At 45.8% G+C, this 27,856-nt stretch overlaps 1 protein-coding gene across 1 annotated transcript in view; it reads left to right on the top strand.

Moving 5' to 3' along the window:
• The first annotated feature begins 1,765 nt into the window (after positions 1 to 1,765).
• The window catches only part of LOC126529340 (uncharacterized), a 45,247-nt gene continuing 19,156 nt past the window's right edge, over positions 1,766 to 27,856 (top strand). The window contains exons 1-7 of the mRNA XM_050176943.3: positions 1,766 to 1,956; positions 3,943 to 4,000; positions 6,202 to 6,305; positions 8,601 to 8,657; positions 9,758 to 9,820; positions 23,603 to 23,825; positions 25,475 to 25,628. Of these exons, the coding sequence (XP_050032900.3) occupies positions 1,872 to 1,956; positions 3,943 to 4,000; positions 6,202 to 6,305; positions 8,601 to 8,657; positions 9,758 to 9,820; positions 23,603 to 23,825; positions 25,475 to 25,628 (744 nt within the window). The 5' untranslated portion in view covers positions 1,766 to 1,871. The remainder of the gene's footprint in view (positions 1,957 to 3,942; positions 4,001 to 6,201; positions 6,306 to 8,600; positions 8,658 to 9,757; positions 9,821 to 23,602; positions 23,826 to 25,474; positions 25,629 to 27,856) is intronic.

Here is a 27,856-nt window from a genome sequence, read left to right as displayed (position 1 = left end):
TCACCCTGATGACGCGTGCCCTGCCTGCGGGGATAGACAAACATTTTCACACATGCTCTGGGGATGTATCTTTATAACAAGCTCTGACCTCAGCTCATCCATGTGGGAAGCGGCCCTCCGCAACCCACTCCTGGCTGAGCAACGTTGGGCCGTCCAGCAGGCCCCCGATGCGGCTGGCAGGCTATAGGCCTGTCGGTCCCGACGTGGGAGCGGCCCGCGACAAGCTAATTACGCGTTCTGCAGAACTGAAAAATAAAAGTCAATCAATCAATCAATCAATCAATCAATCAATCAATCAATCAATCAATCAATCAATCAATCAATGCCCCCCTTCCCGCGGCGGTGATCCACTATAATATGGCGCGTCGCCGGAGCGGCGGGTCGCGGTGGGTGCTGCCTAATCCGAGACGCAGAACCACCTCCGTTCGGCACTGCGTGTTCTGTATGCGGTTGCCTGTTGTTGAAATAAGGTAGCAGCAGCTGCGCTCAAATATCGCATTACCAAGAAGCGTAATCGTCGGCCATATTTTCTTAAACTGTGGAGCGGCATGACAGTTGGCGTATTGTGCTGCTGACGACAATGCGTGCGGCGTCTTTCACGCCTTTCACGGGTGTCTTTGTTGAAGTTTACATATTGTGGCGGTGCAGACAGAGATAAATACCCGAAAAGTGTTATTACCAGAGTCACGGTACATTCAAAACACGCAAGTAAACATAGACGGTTCGAAGGGCAGCCTCCATACCGTCTATGTTCATGGCCTGCGCACTGCGGCGAAACTGACAAGACCACTCAGAACGACAAAAAATTGGCAGTGGCTTAGCTCGGCTATGCCAGGATATACGTAGCGAAAGCTAAGGCATAGCATGGTTAGCCTTGGTTAATCTTGATTGCAAGTCAAAGTTAGTCTGGTTGTCTAGCTATGTTGCGGCGTTTAGCCAGTCGTTCGGCGCGCTGTTCGTCTGCTTCCTGGGCGATTCGTTTCCTCTTCATCTCGTGCCGATGTCGATTCCCGGCCTCCTCCTGCTTATCAGAATTGTCGCCGTCCATACTGCCGCCTCAACTGTGGATGCCACGCACGCGAGCTCTGCATTTCAATCCTCCGGCATGTTATCAGGCATTCGACGCAGCTGGCGAAGCGAGCGGAGGCGAGCGCAACGAGGAGGAACGCGTGTGACGTCGTACCAAACGGCGGTGGAGAAAAGGCGTGGCGCTGCGCAGCGGCGGAACGCCCGTGGCTCGGTGCTACTAGTGGCGCATGCGCAGTAGTGACTAGGGAGCGAGAGAGAGAGAGAAAAGGCGCGCTTTCTGACGTAATGTGCCTCCTCGGAGCACCGCTACGGCAAAATCGCAAGTTCGCGGCCAGTAAAGCTTTCGCTTTAATAACGTCCTTTTTCCAGCGCTGACGCCGCTACAAGCTGGCCGATGCGCGTTTGATTGGCCCCCCTCGACTTCACCGTCCGTCAAAGACGCAAGGAAAGGTTGGCCCTCCCCAGTGAAACTCTCTGAAACGCTGAATCTACCAAATCCTTTCTTTGGGCGCTGACAAGCGCCGACAGTTTTCCTTCGGCCTCATCTCGTTCACCATCGAGGGGCAACGCCTGCAAGACTTCTGACGGCGTTCCTCATAGTTCTGAGACGCCTTCGGTGAAATGCTGAAAACCTTGCTTCGACTTACAGTGCTTCGCCTTCAGGCGAAACTGCCAATTTTTCGATGGTTTCTCCTTCCACCCGACTCAGCCTATTCCTCCGTGTCGCGCACGTAGGTAGCATATGATGATGATGATGCGTAGTTGAGGACTAGCATCATCATGTTTGGCCTCATGGTCACGTGCTCTCGCTCACCGCCGAAGAAGAGAACGGTTAGCGCAAGATGGACACAAAAAAGCATGGACAGTTTGATTTTCGCCAAAATAAGGGCTCAACATCGGCGTCATCATCAAAGAGCGCGCCTGAAGGTGAGCGAACGCTTTATATTTATATGTAGCATTCGCGTTGGAAAAAATAGGGCGCAAGAAGTTAAGTCGTCGACGAAAGAAGGCAAGCAATAACACAAGCGCTTCGACACAAAGGCAACGCAGTTGTTTCTTGCGCCATTGTTGCGCTTTTTTCCCACAATGAATTCATACCAACTCTCTCAGATTTAAGCTGAAGCAAGCCGCTTTCTATTTACTGCAATGCGTTGTAATTTTTGCTATGCATCTGTCGCTTGCTACTGAGTGTTACAGGTAATAGAGAGTTTTGGAATAGGGGCCACAAACGTTTGGGGCCTCGAAGAAATAGCGTCGAAGCCACTGCGCATGCGCGATACGCAATCTGCGTTTGGGTTTTGCGTCGGGCACGCTATTTCACTGATTTAGCGGGAGCCCCAAACGCTGCCCCAAAAGCTTTGCGTCGAAGAACATGGCGCAACCATTGAAGCGACGGCTCTAACCTAGCAGCAAACTGGTTCGATTCGTGGTAACGCGTGAAGTTCGCAAGCTAGGAGAAGTGGCTGCGGTTATCGTTTTCACTCAACTAGAATGTGTTAAGAATATTGATTCGTTAGACGCCACTGATTCCGAATTGGATTGTCGATTTCATAGCTCGTAGGCCTAACACGGCTTGGCTGATGAGGGCACATAAAGTTGCTTACTCAAAACTAAGCGCAATTAATTGCTTGACGCTAATGGAATAACCTCTAAATTGTAATTAAACACGGATGCATGAAAATCAAAATTACTCTTCTTATCATAAAATGGTATGTTTTAATGAAATATTTATAATACCTTTTCTTTGACGCCGTAATGGCGCTGCAAGCCCAAGACGATATCCGCAAACGCAAAGCCCTATTCTAAATCTCTTCACTCCTGCGTACCCCAACGCTAACAGCCGCAAAGCTCTTTGGGGCCCCAAGCTTTTGGAGATGCTATTCTAAAACTTCCTAATACCAGCGCTATGAGACACGCAACAAGACCAAGGTAAGGACAAATGTCACCTGAGAGCGTTGCCCAGTAGGTGGCACATATCGGCTTAAACATAGGCGCATACAGAATGAAAATACATGACCTTTCAACACAGTCTCTTTACAAGCGTTACTTTAAAGGCCAGTTACACTGGCGCGTTTGTATGACAATGGTCAGTCGGTAATAGATAGATGCGACCAGGGCACACAAGCGTCGGCGTTTAGAAGATGTTGAGACGTACCAGTTAAATACAAGGGCATGCTCCCGCAAGTGGTTCATTGATGTGCCAATAAACTTCGCTTTCACGTGTCGTCGCTTATCGCCTTATAAGGAGCGTTCAAAATGACGAATCAGGCTAAAAATTGGTTGAATGGAAGTTTGACTAATTCAGTCTTGCTTAAAGAGCACTTATAGGGCTGCATTATTCTTGTTGTTATGGTGGCTGTGGTGGTAATAGGAAAAGTGGCGTTCTATTAGTTGGCTGACGCGACAATCGGTGGTATATCGGTAGCATGCTATGGTTATTGCTTTATTGCTTTAAGTATAAAACAGTTAGCTCGAGAACAAGTTCTGCTTGGTGCAGAACGGGCGGCGGCAAAGCGGCCAAGGCATTGAGAAGTACAGTGATGACGAAAATTTGGGGGGCATTTTGACACTTTGTCCTTGCCTCCCTCCCTCCCCGCTTCCCCCCTTTGGTACAGAACCGACGCTTCAAATGCCACCCATGGCGTCGCAAAAGCATGACTGCATAGGCTTAGCTGAATTTCACTTTCGCCGCATGTACTCGTATTTGACTGCATGGGCCGCCGGTCCACTTCAGTGACGTCACGGCTCGAAGAGCAATGAATACTTGTGTTATCCGCGCGGTCTATACAGGAGCGCACACAGAATCGTCCGTTCGAGTTATCTAACCATTTTGTGTCTACGATCAAGCGCAATGGTCTGTATGATCGCGTGAAAAAAAAAAAAGAAAAAAAAAACATTTTTGGCGACTCGCAGGCAGTGAGGCGAACACCCCGACTGTGTCGCTGAGGAGTTCAGGGTCCGATACTTCCAGGTGAGGCAGATTTTCTTAGTATTTTAATGCATCAGTATGAGGAGTGCGAAAGGGAAAAAAAAGTGCATGTGTGTTAAATGTGGGAAGCCGCTCACGTGGTAGAGGTATGTACATATATACAGGGTGTTTCAACGAACACTTTCAAAATTTTTTAAAGGTTAACCTGTGGCAGATAGCTCAATTCAAGTTTATGAGCCGGTCTATTCCAAGCGGCGGACACTACTTGCACAAATAATTGAAATACAAAATTGACTAAATAACAAGAAGTCACTAATTAATTTTTAGCTAATTATCTTATGACCCATATTGCAATTTACAAATTATAACAGTGGACTTCGCAAGGCGGATCCACTTGGAACGAATTCTCAGGACGACACCAGTTTCAAGATATAAATTCCCGAACTTTGCGGAGAAATGCATTGTTGTTCCAGTTACTTGTGTGCTTCAGTGCATGAAACGACGTTTTAATAACAAATTAACTGGAACGTCAATGCATTTCTCCGTAAAGTTCGGGAAGTTATATCTCGAAACGTGTCATCCTGAAAATTCGTTCCAAGTGGATCCGCCTTGCGAACTCCTCGGCTATAATTTCTAAATTGCAATATGGGCCATAATGAAATTAGTGAAAAACTTCGTTAGTGAAATTTTAGTAATTGGTCGATTTTGCATCTAAATTTTTTGTGCAGGTACTGTCAGCCGCTTCGAGTAGGCCAGCTCACCAACTAGAATTGTGATATCTGCCACAGGAAACTTTTAAAGATTTTTGAAAGTGTTCACTAAAACAGCCTGTACACTGCAACTCACAGTGGTATGCTACGGATCCACCGTGAGTTGCACTTTGCAGTGTGGTGAATGTTGTTCAAGTCACGGATCCGAGACCTCAAAGAAGTGCAGCGTAATGCTGACGCATTTCTCTCTCATTTAAGGCTAAATCACAACATAACTTTTTTACAGTTATGTACCAGGTGACTTCTTTAGTGGAAATTGACTGATTAAAAAATCTCCTATGGCTGACACTTTTCTATTGTGGCAGCTGGATTACTCGAAAAAGCTAACATTACTCTCATGCTTGTCGCAGTGTGTTGCTACCGACTTAAAAAATTTTCACTTGACATTGCAGTTATTTATGACTCATGTCCTCAATCTGGAATTGAAGCAGAAAAGTAATTAAGTCAGTGCCGTAGTCAGGCGTCACGCGCACTTAGGTCCTGTACCCTTTGGTGTGTCTGGGATGCAGGAAAACCAATCATCGTTATAAATAAATATAAATAAATAAATAAATAAAACGTAGCATACAACTTAAAAGAAACTAGCATCATTTTCGACAAATACGTCCTCAAAATATGTGGGGAGTACCATCGATGTTCCCGTTAGCGTTTATCAGAAATGCATTTCTTCCAGAGATGTAACAGGGTGTAGTAGGAAACCGGAAGAAACGCGGGGTCAGAAAATCATGAATCATGATGATAATTTTTTCTTGTCTGTGCACTTTAAGCATTTCCTTATATGCCGGTTCCGGTAGAAAGGCATTCGGTTCATACCTCCCTGTACTCGTGGTTCCTTCTGTGTCCTGTGTTGCCCTTTTACTCTGCTCTTTTCTAAAATGTGTCAACCAGCCCGGCTAAGCAATCCGTTTCCCGCTTCCACGACGAAATCTCGCGTGGCAGACGTATCATTATGCAACCACGTTCACCCTTCACTGTGGTGACAGGGCGTTATAAGAGTGCGTCTAGGCGGCTTGTCGGGCTGAGAGTTGCATGTCTCGCTTATATAAACGATAGCTGGTCAATATGGTGGAGTTAGCGCTACGGTCGAGTTCGTCGCGTTGTCGCGGAGGCGATGGACTGGGTCGGGTCGAGTCTGCATCGAAGGACCGGGCGTGCTGTTCGCACGCTCTGCCTCGTCTCGACGCAGGCTGGAGCTGCGATGTTGGCTCGACCAAAGCTCCAACGCGTTGACATAGTTGCTGTCGATCAGGTCGAAACGTCTTGGCCCGGCTCGTGGCTCGATTCGCTCGGGTCGGTTTCATGTAATAAAACGGAACTAACCTATCGCTGGCGACGTCAGCACGCGTTTATGCAGCATGCATTCGCCAGTATATACATGCCTTCTTTGCTATAGCCTCGTGCAATGTGCGTTCTTTAGCTGTGACTGTTATGCGTATCAGCGTGTATGCGTGTACGTGCTTGTACCTTTCCCAGAGGCCAGACGTCGCACGATGACAAGTGGACGGTGATCTTGGGGCTCATGGTCATCATCATGGTCACCGTGTGTGCCTCGTACCTGGCCTGGGCCGTTCTCGTCGGTGCGTTTTAGAACACTGTTCACTGAGAGGGTGTACATTTCTAGCCGGGATGAAATCATGACACGCAGGTGTATTCAGTCCTTCTGATTTTCCAAGAACGATTTTCTAAGACGGTAGAGCGCGGTCTGATACCTCCAAGGCCCTAAGACAACCGCTCTCGTTCATAGGATTTGGAAAAAAAAAAAAGGCTAAATGGCTGGTTTCATTCCAAGCAGTGACAATCGCAATTCGAGGAGAGCGGAAGGAGTGCTCGGGAACATTTAAGCGAAACTTAATTAAATAAACTTATAATAATGTTAGCAAAACGAATCCCGAGTGCTGCACTACGGCGTTTCTCGTAGCCCAACTTTTTACTTGAGACGTTGGAGACAATCAATCAATCAATCAATCAATCAATCAATCAATCAATCAATCAATCAATCAATCAATCAATCAATCAATCAATCAATCAATCAATCAATCAATCAATCAATCAATCAATCAATCAATCAATCAATCAATTAGCATGCTTTGCACGCTTCAGCCCGCATTGGAAAGAAGTGTAATCCTAGTATTGCGCGTGCACTCTGCTCGCGCCATAGTTGATGGGGAGTAGACAAACCTTAGAAAATGAGACAGAAAATTAATTTCGTCTTGCATTTTTAAGAAATTGTACGGGTATCAAACTACATCGCGCTGTTTATGTGGATTTTCAAAGTATTCTTTTCTGCTTTTTTTTCACCAGCGTCCTTAGAGAACAGAGATGTGAGTTAGTGTCAGAAAATGTTCACGCAACTGCCACTATAAAAGGATGTCAAATCTGAGTAGTTATGCGATGATCGGCAATGGATTATGCGACAGTCGAACGGACACTGAAGAGACATATAAGTTAAACAACATTAGTCGGTTATACACAACAGCAATTGTCGTGAATATGCAAGTTTTATCGGGAGCAGATGTTTGTTACGACGGACAGAACGTGAAAGCGAGGAACAAGTCGGGACACTTTGCAACCTCTCCCTTGGTATTATCCTCACCAGTTCCTCGTGACGTTACAAATGTTGGTAGCGTGTGCAGAGATCACTTATTAACTGATTTAGAACTACGCTAGACTACAAAGGGAGCGGAAACTCAACCTTACCGTTTTCGGTTGGCTTCTCGTGCACAAAGGCGTTCAAACGCGTTGAATACCGTGAAACCTGGGTTTTAATTTGTTCTGTCACTGAATTTGTTTTTGTTGAAGAACTATGCAGGTGGTATTTTGGAAACTTAGACTAACCTGTCGAAGGGCTCATCCTTACGGATTGCCCGTAATTACACCACAGGGCACACAAGTTTATTGGATGCCTCATTAGTGCTTTGATTGGTTGGTTGATTGACGCAAGTGACATTAACGTCCCAAAAGCAATAGTAGGGCTCTAGGAAACGCCGTAGTCTAGGGGTTTGGCGCAATGTTGATTGTTGGTAGTTCCTTGACGAGCCACTGAGACCAAGTACACGAGCGTTTTTGTACTCTGCCTCCACTGAAATGTAGTCACCGCGGTTGGTAACCGAACCCGCGTCCTCGCGTCTCAGCAGCTGAATAATAATGCCACTGAGGCAATGCTGCAGTTTACACGCGTTTTGCTGCATGCGGCGCTTACAGTGACTCTCACAGCACATTCGATAGAACGTTGCATGCTTTGAACCATTCTTACGTCTTGAAAAGTATGCATTTTGCTAAGACCTGTAATGAAACCTGCACTGGCGGCTCGAAGTTGCTGTGATGTTGCGCTGGTGAACACGAGATCGCGGGTTCGATTCCCGCGGTAGCAGCGATCGCATTTTGATAAATACAAAAAAAATATATACATATCCAGCGCCTATATTTTGGTGCGCTGTAAAGAATCTAAAGCGGTCAAAATGAATCCGGGGTCTTTCACTACGGCGTCCCTCATTGTCCAATGAGCAGCCTCGCAGGACGTTAAATCCCTCTATCTAACAACAACGCGTGAGGGCCTTATGAGGAATTCTACGAGCATGTAGTCAAGAAATTCGAGCTCGCCTGCCCATACGAAAATGTGTGGTTACGTTCAAATGACAGTTTATTTCCCGGAGGAAGGAAAGGAAACGGAGTTGTTTCCTTTATATTTCCTCCATGGCGAAAAATCAGTCCCCGATATGGCGTTTCCTTTGTGTTTGCATACTTTGTATAGACATTTGCATAGACGTCGTGTATTCATCCTTCGTATAGGCTCTGCGTTTCCAACCTTTCTGTATTGTCTCCGCGGCTCTGTGGTCACACCGCTTTTAACGCGAGACCTTGCGCCTTTACAGAAAAGGAGGCCAACCTGCCCTCATTTCCTTCTTGGACTCCCGACAACGCTACAGATGGTGAGCAGCGCGTGCAAATTGCCGATGACAGCTACACGTGTAACGCTTTCAAGCACTTTCACAAATAATTTAGGTCGAAGGTCTTAACTATAACCCACACACGTTAAACTTCGCGTGTACACCGCCCATTGCGTTCCAACAAAGTCTACATATGCTTAACTAAGTGCCACCTTTAGTTTCTGAAGACACCACAAAGCATTCTACGCGTTTTAACTGCGGGAAGAAATGGGTTGGGAGAAAACGAGTTGTGAGTAATTATCTATAAAGCTCGTAATTAACCTACGAACATTAAACTTTAGCCATAGACAGCCCCCTGACATGCCCACTATTCCTTCTCAACGTTAGCTCGGTGCGGCATTCAATTATCCTTGAAACCAGAACGCATTTGGTATAATGACAGTATACAGATCTCGAACGATGCATGAATAATTTGCTAAAATGTCTGCAATTTACTTATTGATTTTCAACTTTGATCGTGCGTCGCCCATAACATTTCCACACTCCCTAACCAATTTGAATATGGGTGCCAAGTTTAGTTCTTTCAGGATACTGCATGGTCAAACAAACTATGCACTTAAGGATATAGCTCGCTCTTGGTCTAGTTTGTGCATGGTATACAGAATGCAAACAAGGTATACTTACATACATTGTACATATATAATGCACAACTCGAACGGGAGAGAAAACGCTCATTTAGAAGCAATGTGCTAAGCCTTTGACCTTCCCACTTTAAGCTTTCAATGCAGGTTACCCATAAGATGAACCGCAACATTTTGTTTCAATACCAAACTACTCCCCCATTTTGTTCGTTCGGGACACCGGGTTAACTTTCTACGCTTTCTTTATGATGCCCATAAACAGAGAAAATGCGAGCAATTAGCCATTTTTATTTATTCCATAATTGAGCCGCACAGTTCGACCTTTGCCCGCACATCACCTCTGACGTTAACCCCGTTCCCACCAGATTTAAACTCGGCCCATTGATTTAGTTCTGCCAGGACGCATAATGTATACAAGCGCTTCTGCAGTTGCCCTGCGCATGTGTGACTATATACAGCGTGAGACTGTGCGTGTGACTACTTTGTTTCTATATCACGCAGAGGGTGCGTCGAACGGGTCAGTCACCGACGAGTTTGGGACTGCAACATCTGAGGCTGTGCGAAGTAAGTTGTCAGGCAGAGGGAATGTGCTTCATTACCACATTTCTTTGTTACAGGCTTCGTTCCGAAAAAGGGCGCATGTCGGGTTTTGTCCGTATACTACATAGCATGTATTTACCATCCTACAGTTACTGATACTGGCTGCCGTTTATTGAGCATGCACCGAGTTTACGTGGCTCTCAGTCTGCATATTTGCCGCTATCGACCGGCAAGTTTACCAGGATGACTTAGGCTGGCTGCCGTGATTGCGTAACGATATGTAAGCGGCCAGGCTGCTCGCCGTTGCTACTTGCTCCATTGCCGCGCGCACACACACACGCACCCCCGCACATATCTAAAGACACGCACACACGCACACGTACACACACAGAGAGAGAGAGAGAGAGAGAGAGACCTCCACCAAAAACGATGGGGTGCGTTTACTTAAAGATGAGTTGATGAAATGGGAAACAGGGTTGCCGCGCCCACACCGAGCCGCTCCAAAGAGAAGCGCACTTCGTCCACCCCTTCCTCCGTCCTTGCTGTCGCTCCAGCGTAACGCTATATATATAATCATGACCATATATGAACCTGGCAACGTTTAACGCTAGAACGTTATCTAGTGACGCGAGTCTAGCGGTGCTATTGGAGGAATTAGAGGGCAGTAAATGGGATATAATAGGGCTCAGTGAAGTTAGGAGGCCAAAAGAAGCATATACAGTGCTAAAAAGCGGGCATGTCCTATGCTACCGGGGCTTAGCTGAGAGACGAGAACTAGGAGTCGGATTCCTGATTAATAAGAACATAGCTGGTAACATACAGGAATTCTATAGCATTAACGAGAGGGTGGCATGTCTTGTTGTGAAACTTAATAAGAGGTACAAAATGAAGGTTGTACAGGTCTACGCCCCTACATCTAGTCATGATGACCAGGAAGTCGAAAGCTTCTATGAAGACGTGGAATCGGCGATGGGTAAAGTCAAAACAAAATACAGTATACTTATGGGCGATTTCAATGCCAGGGTAGGCAAGAAGCAGGCCGGAGACAAGTCGGTGGGGGAATATGGCATAGGCTCTAGGAATAGCAGAGGAGAGTTATTAGTAGAGTTTGCAGAACAGAATAATATGCGGATAATGAATACCTTTTTCCGCAAGCGGGTTAGCCGAAAGTGGACGTGGAGGAGCCCGAATGGTGAGACTAGAAATGAAATCGACTTCATACTCTGCGCGAACCCTGGCATCATACAATATGTAGACGTGCTCGGCAAGGTGCGCTGCAGTGACCATAGGATGGTAAGAACTCGAATTAGCCTTGACTTGAGGAGGGAACGGAAGAAACTGGTACATAAGAAGCCAATCAATGAGTTAGCGGTAAGAGGGAAACTAGAGGAATTCCGGATCAAGCTACAGAACAGGTATTCGGCTTTAACCCAGGAAGAGGACCATAGTGTTGAAGCAATGAACGACAATCTTATGGACATCATTAAGGAGTGCGCAATAGAAGTCGGTGGTAACGCCGTTAAACAGGAAACCAGTAAGCTATCGCAGGAGACGAAAGATCTGATCAAGAAACGCCAATGTATGAAAGCCTCTAACCCTACAGATAGAATAGAGTTGGCAGAACTTTCTAAGTTAATCAACAAGCGTAAGACAGCGGACATAAGGAACTATAATATGGATAGAATTGAACAGGCTCTCAGGAACGGAGGAAGCCTAAAAGCAGTGAAGAAGAAACTAGGAATAGGCATGAATCAGATGTGTGCGTTAAGAGACAAAGCCGGCAATATCTTTACTAATATGGATGAGATAGTTCAAGTGGCCGAAGAGTTTTATAGAGATTTATACAGTACCAGTAACACCCACGACGATAAGGTGAGAGAGAATAGCCTAGAGGAATTCGAAATCCCACAGGTAACGCCAGAAGAAGTAAAGAAAGCCTTAGGAGCTATGCAAAGGGGGAAGGCAGCTGGGGAGGATCAGGTAACAGCAGATTTGTTGAAGGATGGTGGTCAGATTGTTCTAGAGAAACTGGCCACCCTGTATACGCAATGCCTCATAACCTCGAGCGTACCGGAATCTTGGAAGAACGCTAACATAATCCTAATCCATAAGAAAGGGGACGCCAAAGACTTGAAAAATTATAGACCGATCAGCTTACTGTCCGTTGCCTACAAAGTATTTACTAAGGTAATCGCAAATAGAATCAGGAACACCTTAGACTTCTGTCAACCAAAGGACCAGGCAGGATTCCGTAAAGGCTACTCAACAATAGACCATATTCACACTATCAATCAGGTGATAGAGAAATGTGCGGAATATAACCAACCCTTATATATAGCCTTCATTGATTACGAAAAAGCATTTGATTCAGTCGAAACCTCAGCAGTCATGAAGGCACTACGGAATCAGGGTGTAGATGAGCCATATGTAAAGATACTGGAAGATATCTATAGCGGTTCCACAGCCACCGTAATCCTCCACAAAGAAAACAACAAAATCCCAATAAAGAAAGGCGTCAGACAGGGAGATACGATATCTCCAATGCTATTCACAGCATGTTTACAGGAGGTATTCAGAGACCTGGAGTGGGAAGAATTGGGGATAAAAGTTGATGGAGAATACCTTAGCAACTTGCGTTTCGCTGATGATATTACCTTGCTTAGTAACTCAGGAGACCAATTGCAATGCATGCTCACTGACCTGGAGAGGCAAAGCAGAAGCGTGGGTCTGAAAATAAATCTACAGAAAACTAAAGTAATGTTTAACAGTCTCGGAAGAGAACAGCAGTTTACGATAGGTAGCGAGGCACTGGAAGTGGTAAGGGAATACATCTACTTAGGGCAGGTAGTGACCACGGACCCGGATCATGAGACTGAAATAACCAGAAGAATAAGAATGGGCTGGGGTGCGTTTGGCAGGCATTCTCAAATCATGAACAGCAAGTTGCCACTATCCCTCAAGAGGAAAGTGTATAACAGCTGTGTCTTACCAGTACTCACCTACGGGGCAGAAACCTGGAGGCTTACGAAAAGGGTTCTGCTGAAATTGAGGACGACGCAACGAGCTATGGAAAGAAGAATGATAGGTGTAACGTTAAGGGATAAGAAAAGAGCAGATTGGGTGAGGGAACAAACGCGGGTAAATGACATCTTAGTTGAAATCAAGAAAAAGAAATGGGCATGGGCCGGACATGTAATGAGGAGGGAAGATAACCGATGGTCATTAAGGGTTACGGACTGGATTCCAAGGGAAGGGAAGCGTAGTAGGGGGAGGCAGAAAGTTAGGCGGGCGGATGAGATTAAGAAGTTTGCAGGGACAACATGGCCACAATTAGTACATGACCGGGGTAGTTGGAGAAGTATGGGAGAGGCCTTTGCCCTGCAGTGGGTGTAACCAGGCTGATGATGATGATGATGATGATGATATAAAGACAACAGACAAAGAAGCCAATGTATTTATTTATTTATTTATTAGTATTACCCTCAGGGCCAGAGGCATTACAGAGAGGAGTGGAACATACGGAAAAAGACACTATACAGGTTTTTCTTATGCTAATACAATGTTAGCTAAAACGATGAGATAATTGCGGGAAGCAACAAAAATTCAAGCAATTGACCGATAACAAGTATAATTACATAGTTGGTTAGTTACATTGCAATACACTTGTGTTTAAAACATTATGAAACTGGGAATATTGAACAGTGGACGTGACTGCTCCAGGAAGGTGGTTCCAGTCCTGTGAGGTGCGGGGTACAAATGATTGATAACGTGTTTGCGTTAAGCACGACATTATTCCCACCTTTTGTGCATGATCGAAACGAGGGGAAATGTATGATGGAGGAAGAATAAGGTCGTTGTGTAGGGCGGGACTGTAGTATATCTTGCGGAAGAGACATAGGCGAGAAAACTTGCGGCGACAGGCGAGTGACGCAAGCTGTAGGGACTCTTTCATTAAAGTGATACTGGCAGTACGACTGTAGTTTCCTAGAATGAAGCGGACAGAGTTATTTTGGACAAGCTCGAGGGCAGAGGTTAATATAGCAGTGCTGGGGTCCCAGATTGAAGAGGCATATTCGAGTTTACTTCGCACTAAAGATTTGTAAAGGAGGAGTTTTAAAGAAACAGGAGGAGATGAAAAATTGCGCCGGAGGTAACCTAACGAGCGGTTTGCATTGCTAATTATTTTGCTAATATGAAGAGACCAAGAAAGAGAGGAAGTTATGTGCACACCCAAGTAACAATAGGATGTTACGGATTCGAGAGCGGAATTTTGTAGTGTTGAGTTCCATCAGCCAGACTTTACACCAGTTAGATATACAGTTGATATCGTTTTGTAGGATCGTAACGTCATTTTGGTCAATAATTTCTCGGAAGACTACACAATCGTCGGCGAATAAGTGAATGTTAGAGGTCACGCATTGCGGCAAGTCATTAATATAAATGAGAAACAGGAGAGGACCGAGCCATAGAGTTACTATACTGACTCTAGAGGACAAGCTACCCATAGGGCCCATGCATTGAAATCGGGAACCGCAAGAGCGCCGCCATGTTTCTACGCGCCGAGGTTGCCAGATCCTGAGACGCTTGCTAGACTTGGTGACAGTAGTCAGTTTTAATCCGGCAACAGTAGCAGCGTAGCAGCTCGGCGTCTCGCTTGTAGTGTCGTGATGTGTGCGTGCAGCCGTGTGTTTGGGCTTTATAAGTTGGTTCTTTATTCTATGTTGCGGGACGGTGTGGGTGTGGTCCATGTTGGCCGTACAGGTGGCAGTTATGCAACCGAGGGATGATCCTGTTGAAGTTTCCGGCGGCATGCGGTTTTCAGCGGTCACGCCTGTTGCAGGAGTGTCACTCGACGAGGTTACGAGCTCGAAGCTGTGGTCAGATTCCTCGTTGGCGTTTCGTAATTCTCTTCGCACGGGCGCGGTATGTTCCAAAAGCCGCTTTCGCGATCTATCGTCGCGACGCTAGACCGGGTTTTTTTATTATTATAAGTACTGATCCAGCTGTAGGGCACATGTAACCGACAAACGGAAGTCTCAGGAGAGCACCTGAGATTATAATAAAGCAGGCGGCGCAGGAACTCCAGGGCACCCAAGGGACAATGGGGGGATCAAAGCTCGAAGCAGAACGGTACGTAGGTTGGGGCCGCCGAGGCAGGTGTGTGCCAGGGAGTGTTCGCACGGACAGCTCCCCTGGCACGCGCAGCAGTGCCTCGCAAGGTCGAGATACTTTAAAGGCACCTGCGCCCATGATCTTTCTTTTGCTTCGGTGCAGTGAGCACGATTAACGAGAATAATATGGAGGGCATCCGGTGCAGTCGCGAATGCGTCATGACAAATGTAGCTCGCGTCGCCTGGCGTGTGTAGTAATATCAGAGTTGGTTGTATGAACTTTATGCATAATACGCTTTGTTACGGTACCTTAACGGAATGGGTCTAGAGGACGGTGTTGGTACATTTTTTCCTACCGCCCTAATCCTATACCCCCCACTACAAACACACACACATATTCTCCATTTTTATGTATGCATACAATTCCTTGCCATGACGGATCATAGCCTCCTTTATTTTCGAAAAATAGAGGAAGCTATAGACCGATTGACCAGTTCAAGTTGTCAACTTGTCAGTAACCGTCATATAGGAATCACTGTAATAAACACAATTCCACGATCGGATTGTTTACTTTCATTTCTTTGTTGTAACACTGAGGACTACATAGAACTTTATTTTGTATATGTGAGAGAAGTATGTGGATATCACGAGCTTAAGCCAATGTACGATACACAGACAAAGCAGCTGCTACAACATGAACTGCGTTGAGGGCCACACAACACATACGTAATTAAAGGTGCAAAATATAGGGGGAAGCTTCAAAATACGCTCTGTAGCACTGCAAAGTATAACATATATTGTATGTGTACAATAAATGTTCAAATATACAATGCATCAATGTCCCATTTGCCTTCAAGTTTATTATCAAGTTTACTGAAGTTTATTATGAGCATATGTACAACAGGAATTACTGACACACCCGCAGTCAAGGTGGCTGTTCGAAGTGTGCTGGCTTCCTCAGTGTAAGAAAAAAGAAATTGGGTGAATGTCGACACCAGTGCCACTGCTGCTTGCCTCTGACCTGCACGTGCCTCCGTGGCATCTTTGTGCACAAGTATGCTGACTTGGCGAGGCATAGGAGTCATCCGAGAGAAAGAGTATCGTTTACACGGAGAAGTGGCTGTTCACGTTGCCTGTCGCTTTCCCTCAAATGTTTCCTTGGCGACTAGGGTGACACACCCGCAGTCAAGGTGGCTGTTCGAGGTGTACTGGCTGCCTAAACGAAAGAAAAAGCAAAGCAAAATGTCGATACCAGTGCTATTGCTTCTTGCCTCTTACCTGCACTTGCCTCCACGGCCTCTTGGCTTGCGGAGTCTGTATGAGGGAGATGCTGTTGCTAGGCGTAGGCATTGTCTAAGCAAAAAGAAAAGGCCATTCAAATGGGGAATTATGGAAATAAATGCAGTTATGTCTGCTTCTTGCACTCTTCTTGCCTAAATGTTTTCAAACATAGTGTCCAGTAGGCACCAGCACTTTGACTGCTTCTGCTTTTTACCTGCAGGTGTTGCTGCGAGATCCTTAGTATGGCTGCGTGCAGCATTGTAACACTTGGTGGAGGCATTTGAAGTGGTAGCCAAAAATATAAAGAATAATCCTTGTCTGCACGAATGCTTTCAATTTCTAAATGCAGTGGTAACTATCACTATTAGTGCAAGGCCCCCCCACATCTATGCGGCAAGTGCCATAGCTCGAAACTGAATTTTTCCTTTAGTGTTTCACAAGGCATCTGATATGTCCACATTAGATGCGATGTGTTTGTTTTTATTTATCCCAGTGTGGAGAGAGCATCATCAAATTGTTTTTTATTTTTGCGTGTCTTGTTTTTTGGTTTATTTCTGAATTTATCAAGTAGCAGTCTCACGATGTTAAAGTGACTTATGTAATGGCAATCAGCTTTTGTTTTGCAGAAAAACAATACATTTCCTGACCCATTGTTTGACATCCCCTCACTCGCATAATTTTGCAGAGTATTCTACCTATATTGACTTGCTTTCCACTAAAGAGTCTTGCATTTTCAAATACGACTCTTTCCTTAAAATCATTCGACACTTCTCATAATTTTTGTACCTTGGGCTTCTGATACTCTGCATTCACCATTTTTGCTTGTTTCTGACTAGAAATGTCTTCTTTAATTTAGAGCTTAAATTTTACCTTTGGAACACACGGAAGGGCTTGCCAATGCATATCTGCATAAAATGGAAACATGTTTCATTAAACATTTGCAAAATCCAATTGAATATTGATGAATGCAGCTTGCAGTGTGATTTGACTGAATGAGTCATAAAAGTAACTCATCTCACTTGGTAAATTAAAGCACATATTAGTGTGACGTACAAGATACGTTACACTAACGTGGTGGGTTCTCTTGCTTATACAGCAAAATAATCGGTGCGCGAGAAAAAAAAATATTTTTGCATACCCCTTGTACACACTGATTTAAGGAAAATGAGCTGAAGCTGTCCACATGATGTACTTATTTTACCTGCGAGTATGGTCAACAAAAATGTGTCCCAGCCGCTTAGTGGTATTCGGGATTATGTCAGTATTGCATATGTGCCTGTTGTCTAAAATAATTGAATTTTGAAAATGCTCGCTGGGATCTGATGTGCATATCTGCAGTTTATGGATACATGTAAAATACTCAGCATCAAGTGCAAGTGAACGGTCCCACAGGCCCGGCTCGATCATGGAAATAGATTCACTGCACAAATTTGTGACCAGAAAAGATAATCCACATGAAATGGCATGCAAGGAAGTGTTGAAAATATTGCACAGTTAATAAAACGCCTACTCTATTAATATCTGGGTTGATGCACCGTTATGCTAAACGGAGGTGAGGCGTGCAGATAGGACACAAGAGTAGACTATTTACAAGCAAACAACACGAGCGCCGGCCACTTCTCTACTCTTGTGTCCTGTCTGCACGCCTCACCTCTGTTTTGCATAATGAATCCTTACCAACTAGCTCAGCTTTCTGTCGTTCTAAGTCTCGATGCACTCGATTTCGTCCGCATTAGGCACTCGCCTCTTGATTACTTCGTGGCACAGAAATACTCGGCCTCAGGCTGTTTTTCTGCTGTGGCCTTTGTAGAAGCATGATTGTTCAAAGTGCAACAATTAAACAGATTCTTTGAGTTGCTTGTGGATTCGCCAGTGCAATTCCGGTGCGCTGGTCCGCCTGTCCAGCAATTTCCTACTGAAGGGAAACCTGCAAATAAAAACACCGCTCCGCATGCAGAAAAATGCTCTACTGTGACGCTTCTCAAACGATTGTGATGCACCACAAGAGCTGCCTACTCGCGTGATATTCTCAACAAGGAGATACATTTGTTTACTTACATGTGAAGGTATATGCCAGAGCACTTCGGGGCTTCGGTCGCACATAAGGCACGAGTTTGCCATAGCGTCCGATGTCGACGCGCGATCGCATGTCAAACCTAAACTGTACGAAACTACTGCGCATCCAAAAAACAGATTCGAAACCGAAATTCGCGTCATCGTTTATTGCATGAATGCGTACATCGTGATTTACATAAGTCACCGACTTAGCGATACCATTCTATAAACTTAATATTAACGTACCACCTTCATAAAGCCATCAGGTATGCGTTTTTATATGACAAAGCATAAGGTGACCTGTACTTCTTTTTAGCTCTTTCAATAGTAATTGCGCTGGCCACATTGACCAGTAGCAACAGGGCGGCGCCCTAGAGGTTCCCACTTTTCCGGCCCAGCTTTTCCTCTAGAGTTGTTCTATTAACTCTATGGGCCGAGCACTGAACCTTGGGGCACGCCAGAATGAACTGGCTTCAACGGGGAATTATAAGTGTTAGCAGACACGAATTGTGAGCGTCTGGTTAGAAAATATTCAATCCAGGAGAGAAGTTTCCTATCAATGTTCAATTTGCTTAATTTAAAGAGAAGTAAACTGTGGCAAACCTTTTCAAAGGCTTTTGCGAAATCTAGGAAGACACAGTCAGCTATAGAACGACGATCAAGAATTGTATGTAGCTTGTGTGTAAAGGAAGCCAACTGTTCAGCACAATGCGTTGGCGGGCTAGTTGGTGCGAATCCATGAATACTTTGTTTAGCGCAAAACGACAGAGACAAGAAAGACGACAGGACAAGGCGCTACTCTCAACTGACATCATTTTATTGCGTCACTCCTTTATAGACCGCTCAAACCAGAGGAACATGCGCAGTGAGCACCATGCGGTGGAGCCACCAACATCCGAACCCAAGAGCGCACTCATGCATGAGCATGAGCATGAGCGCAATCGCATGAGTGCGCTCTTGGGTTCGGATGTTGGTGGCTCCACCGCATGGTGCTCACTGCGCATGTTCCTCTGGTTTGAGCGGTCTATAAAGGAGTGACGCAATAAAATGATGTCAGTTGAGAGTAGCGCCTTGTCCTGTCGTCTTTCTTGTCTCTGTCGTTTTGCGCTAAACAAAGTATTCATGAAGCCAACTGTGTTTCGCAGGAAAGAGATCGGCGGAAACCATGTTGAGCCTTCGAAAAGAACGAGTTGGCGTCAAGGAAATTAACAATGTTTGTGTAAAGAACATGTTCGAGGATTTTACACGGGATACTAGTTAGTGAAATCGGGCGGTAGTTCAGGGGTGAATTTTTACTTGTAATTTTAATTTGCAGTACGCGTAATGCAGTAATTTTACTGCATTACGCGTAGTGCAACCAACGCGTAATGCAGGGTTTGTGGGCTGGGATTCCACCGGCGACACGTTATTTTTCCGTCCCCCCTCCTTTCCTTTTCTCCATTATTTCCTACATTTCACTTTCAACCACAGCTGATTTCCCAGATACTTTCCATGGTTTCATTGGCTGTTGGCTTTTATACGATCATTATCAACAAAAATCGAACCCCTCGGTTTCTATTTTTCTCTCGTTAATTTGTATAGATACAAATATAGGGGAGGTCACCCTGAAGGTCACATAAACGGTTAAACCGAACCATACATACATACAAAATTCAAAGTGGGGGAAAGAGGGAAAGAAAGCTATCGCCTTAATGAATGATGATAAAATTGGCCTACGTTTACTCTCATCGCACGCCGAGACAAAGTGACAACAAGGTTTTGTCGTTCTTATTGATATTATCTGAGATTATTAACGCTTAGACGCTCCACCTCTGGTGGCGCAGCGGTTTTGGCGTTGCACTACTAAGCTGGAGGGCACATGGTCGAATCCCGGCCGCGGCGGCCACATTTCGATGAGAACGAAACGCAAGAACGCCCATGCGTCGTGCATTGGGTACACGTTAAAGAAACTCAGGTCGCCAGAATTATTCTGGAGTCCCCCCCACTACGACGTACCTCATAATCATGTCGTGGTTTCGGCACGGAACGCCCCAGAATTGACTAAAATTTAGACGCTGTTAAGCCTAATGAAAAGGACAAGAAAATGCCACGGCGTGTACGAAACTGGGCAACATGATGAGAAAACCCCGACGCATTTCTATCTATGTAAGCGAAGACAAATCATTGATAAGTAAGCGCTGAATACTGTTGCGCCACCTGGTGCGTATAAATCAAAGCACACTAGTCTTTTGAGGCACAGCAGCCTCCAAATAAAAAGCTAATTTTAGTAAGGACACATCATGGCCGGTACAAGTGTGAGATGTGACTAAGCGAAGGCTGACTTTAACATTAATTTTTTTCTGCCACGCGGGAGGGCGACAGCATGAGGGAATTAGCATCGTAGCGGGCAGTCTGGGCAGTGCGATGTTGTTACGTATATTTAACCGCGAGAAGCCGTCCCGGTAGACAACTGCTTAGCGCCAGATACCGAGACAGGAAACTCCGCACAGGCGCAGTCCTGGCAGTCAGTATCGGCACGGTAGGACGGTAACGCTATGCTAAAGCTCTAATTCAACACTTATTGTTGTGCAACATTCTAAGCTATGGCTATTTCCCATTTATTCTACTTGAAGAAGGCAAGCAAGGCATTCAAACATGGTTTTAACGTGAATCCACCGCTCAAACACTAACTCTGCGAACTTGAAGCATGGGCGAATCAGCGGTTTACCCGGAAGTGTTATGTTCACTGTAAAATAATGTTGCAGTGAATGACGTGAAATATCTTGGCAGCTGTAATTCCAAACATTACACCATCAAAATGGCGGCAGGAAATTTTGTAAGGCGTACACCACGACGTACTGCTCACTGTATCCATTCGAATCGTGTTATTATCGCGAGGAATTGCGTTTTTTTTTCATGTGGTATTCATGACTCACTCTTGTCACTGTTCACGGCGACGGAAACATCCTGTCGGAAAGACGCTGACGGCTAGTCAAAACTGACAAAATCATGGCCGGTGAAGTGACCTTCGGTTTTTTTAGAGCGTACACACTTGATTCTCCTATTTGCCAAGAGTCAGTACATCTGTTTCGACGTTTGCGGCATTGCGTGCCAGCTTCTTTTCCGTTAGGTGACGCAAGCAAGGTCGATCAAAATAGGTCGCGAAGCTTCGGGCGAAAAGCGGTTCAGTACAAGTTGTCACCGACATCAGCAAGGGTAGTTATGGTAGCGATTGAAGCGCGACTATGTTTGGAGGGAACAAACATTGGGAAAGAAAAAAGCGTATTTTAATTCAAGGAAGACACAGTTAGATTCATTCAACGAGAATAAAATTCCTGGTCAATTATATATATTCGTGACGAGTTAAGAAAGCACAAGTTTATTTAATGTTATTATTATTAATAAATACACTGCTTTTGAGCGCCCATCGTTACTGGGGCCGTTGACGCCGCTTTCACTCGCAATGCAATGCACGTATTGAAATGGGCAAAAAGGCGCACTCGTAAAGTTCCCCTGTTGAAATACGCCCCCCTCACACGTTGTGCTTTCTTGCTTGTCGAAGTTTGTCTTAATTTAGTGACGCGGGTAGATTCATCGCTTCTTAACCTGTTCAGCCAAAATAGTGAGTTACGACCGCCAGATAATTGTGTAGTTGTTTTCGTGCGACTGCGCTGGCCGACGGGCTTGGCATCCGACGATAGGATCAGCACTCTATACACCTAAAGCTTTCGTCGGCTTCCAAAGAAAGTATGTTCTGTGCAGGTGTGCGAGTTCGACAAACGTACGGCTGGCCTTTTCCTGCATCGCTTTCCGCGCTGAAAGCTCGAAACGCCCATCAAGTCGAATGGCGGGGCAATTGAATATATAGCTCTAAAGGCAGGCCAACAAAACAAATTTTGCGCCTTCGAAGACAAAATGACGTAACTTTTGTTTTTAACGGATATGGCGTCACATTATTTTTACTTCCGCCGGAAGTGTTACGTCCACATACAGATGGCGCTAAGTCTCATGAACCGCCGATGAACCGCCATGTTTTTAATGTATGGGCTCCTATGGAAGCTTCGCTACCAGGTAAATTTACCTTGACGCAAGCGCCAAACTGATATCTGCTGAGCGCTGGCGACACTATCCGTACTGCAAATTGGAGACGTGCAAAAACACGTGCAGCGGCCGCTTCCTGTCAGCTTGTGCTCCTAAAGACAGCTGCCAGTTCGTGTACGAGAGCGACGGAAGCGTCGCCGCGTTGCCGTCGTGCAGCGGTGAACCAGCGTTCACGCGCAACACGAACAAATATGCAGATTTTGCAGTTGCAAGAGCGAAGACAGCCTGGAGCAACAAGCAGCACCAGCGTGTAGCAAAGCGGTGCTCTTTTACATATATAATACTTCTCAGGAAAAGGATCGGTTAACGATAACATGCCTCGTTGCAGGTAGTGTGTTACTTGCAATCGCAGGGGCTTGTGCCTTTAGGACAGTGTACTCTTACAAAACGGGATTTCTTTCTCTACACGCAGCGCTTTCAAAGCGAAAAAGTGACTTGTCAAGAGAAGGCAGTGGAGAGAAAATGACCAAACCGGTAAGCTTGCACTCGACAATGTTACAGTGCAGGCACAAGAGGTTAAACAAATGCATACTTACATTGCCTCTGCAGCTTTGGCGAAAGTTTTGTGTCTTCTACCCACTCGTTGCTCACCGTGGTAGCCGTGACAGCGACTGGCGGAGCGGGGCTTGCTGCCGCCGAGGCCACTCGAAGTGCGCGAACGTTGATCAGGAGGCGATAGAAGGCGGGCGCTGTCACGCGACGACGCCTGCCCGTCCTGCGGCCAGACCTCCACTCTACCTCACATGCTCTGGGAGTGCGGGTCGACATACCCCAAGTTCATCAAGGAGGAGTGGGACTCGCTTTTGCGTAGCCCCGCTCTAGAAAAGCAAATCCTGGCCGTCCGGCGTGCCCGCGACCGGGCCGGTGGGCTAGACCTGCCGGTCCCGACGTGGGACTAGCCGGGTGCGCGACGAGTTCGCGTCCTCGCCGGACCTACAATAAAGTTTATTCACTCACTCACTCACTCACTGTCACGTGAGCGAATGTCATAAGCGTGTATGGCGGCGCGCATGGGTATGGTGCTGCAGAAGGTCTATATGCCGACTCTTCTTCGTTTTATTCATACGACTGACCCGAAGCAAAACGAAAGCTTATTTATTTATTTACTTAGTTATTTATTTAAAAAACTCTCACGGCCACTAGGACGTTACAGAGAAGAGTCTTTAGCACTTGAATAACAACGTAGAATTCTTTTGATCATCGCTTAATATCCACCGTGCTCTACTTTGTACTGTAGCTGTTTCTTCGCTTATATACCTTCGCCCTCGCGCGTGTGCAGGCAAGAACCCCTTGACTAACGCCATGGTCTGCCACTACTCGTTTAACGAGGCTGCCGTCCATGCCCTGGCGCCGGACGGCCTGTGCGACTACGCCTTCTGCGAGCAATTCTACCTGCCGTCGCACCAGGGTTTCGTCGAAGGGCCGGGCCCGGACCAGGAGAGCTTCATGATGGCAGCCAGCAAGCACAGCATGACGGAATACGGCATAAGCTTTCCCTTCTTGTGAGTAACTCGTCGCTATACCGGCCCGATTCTCGAGAGCAAAGAACGCTAAGAACTTCGCGAGCACGATTCGGCCGGACGAGTTGGCGTCGATCAAAGCGCCCCGAAGCGGTACACACTCGACCGTGCACTTTTGGGGATAGAATCACTTTCCCCAAATGTTTAGTGACTAAAACTACATGCGTCGGCATGTGCGGGCGACGTGCACAATTCGTGGCGAAGTGTCGAACTATAGCGTGTTTTGCACGATGCCAGCACTTCGCGCCTAATTGGCTACTTCTGAAGGCTCGTAGGCAGGAAAAAAATTTTGCGTTGACGGCCAGCAGGGCTACTTTTTTTTTATCACATTTAAGAGCAACGTGCCACGATAAAAACTTCTAAGTCCATTATTATGCTCAAATGGTACACTTCGCGGTACTAGACCTCTTATAATACAAGCAACGTGCACAACCAATATCACGCACGCTTGTTTGAAGAGTCACCATATTGGTACCTTTGACCATGTTCAGGATTTAGGTCATAGTGTTGATTGGGCATTTTGGCACTCGCTCACTTGTCAGCCATGCTGCTACTCGCACGCACGCACACGCAAGCAAACGCACTATGGGCGACCGTAGGTTTATAAGGAAATAAGTGTGAAGTGACGCGAAATATTTTTTTTTGTCTGACAGCAGAAGACAAATCGTTCAACTGCTTCCCTCTCGCTTTGTAGATCATTTTTATGATTGCACTTCTTCATTCAGGTTCGCCGCCAAAATAACTGTAAATGTTGGGCGACAGCCTCGAATTGAAGTGAATCCGCGAATTTAATAAAAGGGATAATGAAACCCTAAAGACGTGATGCCTTTCCTAGGAACATATTTGAGTTAATGAGAATTCATAAAGCTTTCGCAGGCGTTTTTGGTGGCCTTCAAACTAGTTACAGATTCGCGTTCGCGGATAGGCTTCTAACAGTGAATAGCAAAGCAGCTTTATGTTTTTTGTGCATAGAGTGAGGGTCAAAATTTTATCGTCAGAACACGCGATTGTGCTTTCGTTTAGAGACAGTTGGATAAAAAATTGCGCGAGGATGGCAGCCTACGCGATGACCGGCCGGTTTCTGAGTAAGACAGTGAAAAGAGTCCGTCGCATTAAATCACTTTTGGCACCTCTTTCGTCGCGCGGCGCGCGTACACACATTCACGCGGCGCTTTTCACGCACTGCGAGCAAAGCGGAGAAGGATAATTATGCAGGACACAGCGCACCGAAAGCGACTGAACGATAGGATGCAATAACAGCTTTCCCAATGAAAGCCACGCTTCTAATTGAAAAAAAAAAAAAACTTGCCTAAATACTCTTCTCTGAGTGGTCATGCAATGAGTGCGGAAAAATTATACTGCTTGGGGACGGAGGAGGACTCGCGACTGAACACTGTTGACGTCATACTTGTATTATAACGTATCAGTTTTCTTTATACTAGCATGGCTGGTACACTGGGACACACTGGTACACCGGACACACCGTTACAGCTGGGACACTCTGTATACACTCCGGCAAGGAAAGCAGTGGTGGCGCTGACGATCAAAATCCTCTTCTTATAATGCTGATCATCCCAAGTTTGCATTTGCCTGAAACGTTGGGCCTTTATACGCATACACGTTGTTTTCAGGGCCATAAGCATGGTCCGCTATGACCTGTCCAGCGAGGCGGCACCTGCGAGCGTCTCCCGGTACTGGGCCATGCGCTTCTACCACTATGGCTTCGTCACCATGGATCTCGGACGGAGTTCTACGGAGCTGAAAAACGTCCTTGAGGTCTTGCAAGTGAGAGAAAGATGTGTTTACCTTTATGAAGCGAACGAAGCGATTAACCTTGTAAGGGCCAAACGTACTTCCGCCTCACGGAAGATTAGAACAAATTGTTCACCTTTAATTTTTGCCATGGAAATCACATTTGTAGAAAAAAACAACGACATCTTATTTGAGAGGCAACTTAATTCGTATATGAATTAATTCGTAGTTAGAACAAATTGTTCACCTTTAATTTTTGCCATGGAAATCACATTTGTAGAAAAAAACAACGACATTTTATTTGAGAGGTAACTTAATTGGTATATGAATTAATTCGTAGTTTAACTATCGATACCTGAAAATAAACTATGTCAAAAGCGAAACTGATAGCTCGGCATTAAGCTCCCCGCATTATATAAGCTTTTTGGGGCATCAAACACGGAACAGCTTATGTAATATAGGTTGGGCATTGCAGGGTAAAGTGCGCTTACTGGTCAAATGAATTGAAACATTAGCTACACGGCTAATATCAGTGTCACACTGAACAATGCGTCCGTAAAAAAAATAAACTGGATGATAGAGATTTATATCTTCATATAGGACTGCGCGCAGGCGCATAATATTGGAGGTCTCTGGATTACACGTTTGACCTCCTGCAGCTCTTGAGCGTGGAGAGAAACTTTACTAGGCAAATGTTTTCGTATCGTTGTGATTGAGGCCGCCTCGGTTGGCTATAGCGTGGATGATTACTACCTACTCGAGTGCTGTCTTTCCTATATCTCGCAGTGTAGTTCGTGAGTCCAACTAGTGCCCCGGTTCCGGTGGCGCGCCGATGGCTTCCTGCAGTACTTGCTTCCATCGCTCGCCTCTTACTGGTGCATTTGTAACGTGTAACGCAGCTCGCGCGTCTCTGCCGCTACGACAATGACGATGACTTGACCATGGTGCAGCAGCTACAGTAAACTTGTACTGGTTTATACAGTTTAGGTTAACAATTCCTTGTGGAACGAATCACAGTGCTGTAATGAAGCAGTAAATATTCGGTTGGAAAATTTAAACAAAATCATAAGAATCGGGAGATGCTGTTTGTCAGGTTGGCGGCGTTTTCACGTCCGAAGGTAGCTGAGGTGCTAGGAGAGGCGTGGTATAGTGGAAGGAGGGGATAACCTTGGCAGTCCTGGCGACCTGGCGTGCGAGTGGCGAATGTTGCAAAGGAACGAAGGAGGCTGATGTAAGGCACTGCACGATAGTGGTTCAAAAAGTATGGAACTACGTCGCTCTCGCGAAGCAGGGGCATCCCTGTGAACAATCTTTCGGGCACGTTTAGCGCCCCAGATCCTTATAGAGATAGTGCGGAAAACCTTCGCACTCATCGTCATCGGCGAAAGTCAAACCCGTGGCCTCGTGCTAAGCAGCTTAAGAGGTCATAGCTGCCGAGCCCCAGCCAAGAGTATGTTCGCTGTAATACTAACTCAAACACATTATAAGAAGCCAGCAAACAATGACACCGAGGACAACACAGGGGAAATTACTTGTGCTTAATAAATGAAATAAAGAAACGATAAAACAGTGGAAATGAAAGTGGATGAAAAAACAGCTTGCCGCAGGTGGGGAACGGTCCCACAACCTTCGCATTTCGCGTGCGATGACCTACCAATTGATCTACCGCGTCGCCGTTTCCCGTTCCACATTCTTGGGTATTTAATGTGTCCTAGTAGAACCCTGGGAGTGTTAGCCAGCGCCACCACTCAAAGACCTTGGCGGCGGACGTGGAACATCCTTTCTGCTGCAGGCGTCACAAGAACGTGATCTTTTTGGGTGAAGGCAACCGGCCAATAAACTCACACATGCTACCTGAAGGCATCAATGTTGCCGGATTCGAGACCCTCGATATGTAATAAACGAGAAGAAAGGGGCTTTACCGCGAGGCCCGATATTTATTAGCCATATTATAAGAAGTCAACAAACACTGACACCAAGGACAACATAGGGGAAATTACTTGTGCTTAATAAATGAAATAAAGAAACGATAAATTAATTGAAATGAAAGTGGATGAAGAAAACAACTTGCCGCAAGTGGGGAACGATCCCGCAACCCACCTTACCTACCTGCGGCAAGTTGTTTTTGCATCCACTTTCATTTGCATTAATTTATCGTTTCTTTATTTCATTTATTAAGCACAAGTAACTTCCGCTATGTTGCTCTCGGTGTCAGTGTTTGTTGGCTTCTTATAATACGGCTAATAAAAATCGGCACGCAC

The sequence above is a fragment of the Dermacentor andersoni genome, chromosome 8 (assembly GCF_023375885.2).
Source record: "Dermacentor andersoni chromosome 8, qqDerAnde1_hic_scaffold, whole genome shotgun sequence".
Classification (NCBI taxonomy): Eukaryota; Metazoa; Arthropoda; class Arachnida; order Ixodida; family Ixodidae; genus Dermacentor; species Dermacentor andersoni.
This window is presented reverse-complemented; position numbering and strand designations above follow the sequence as displayed.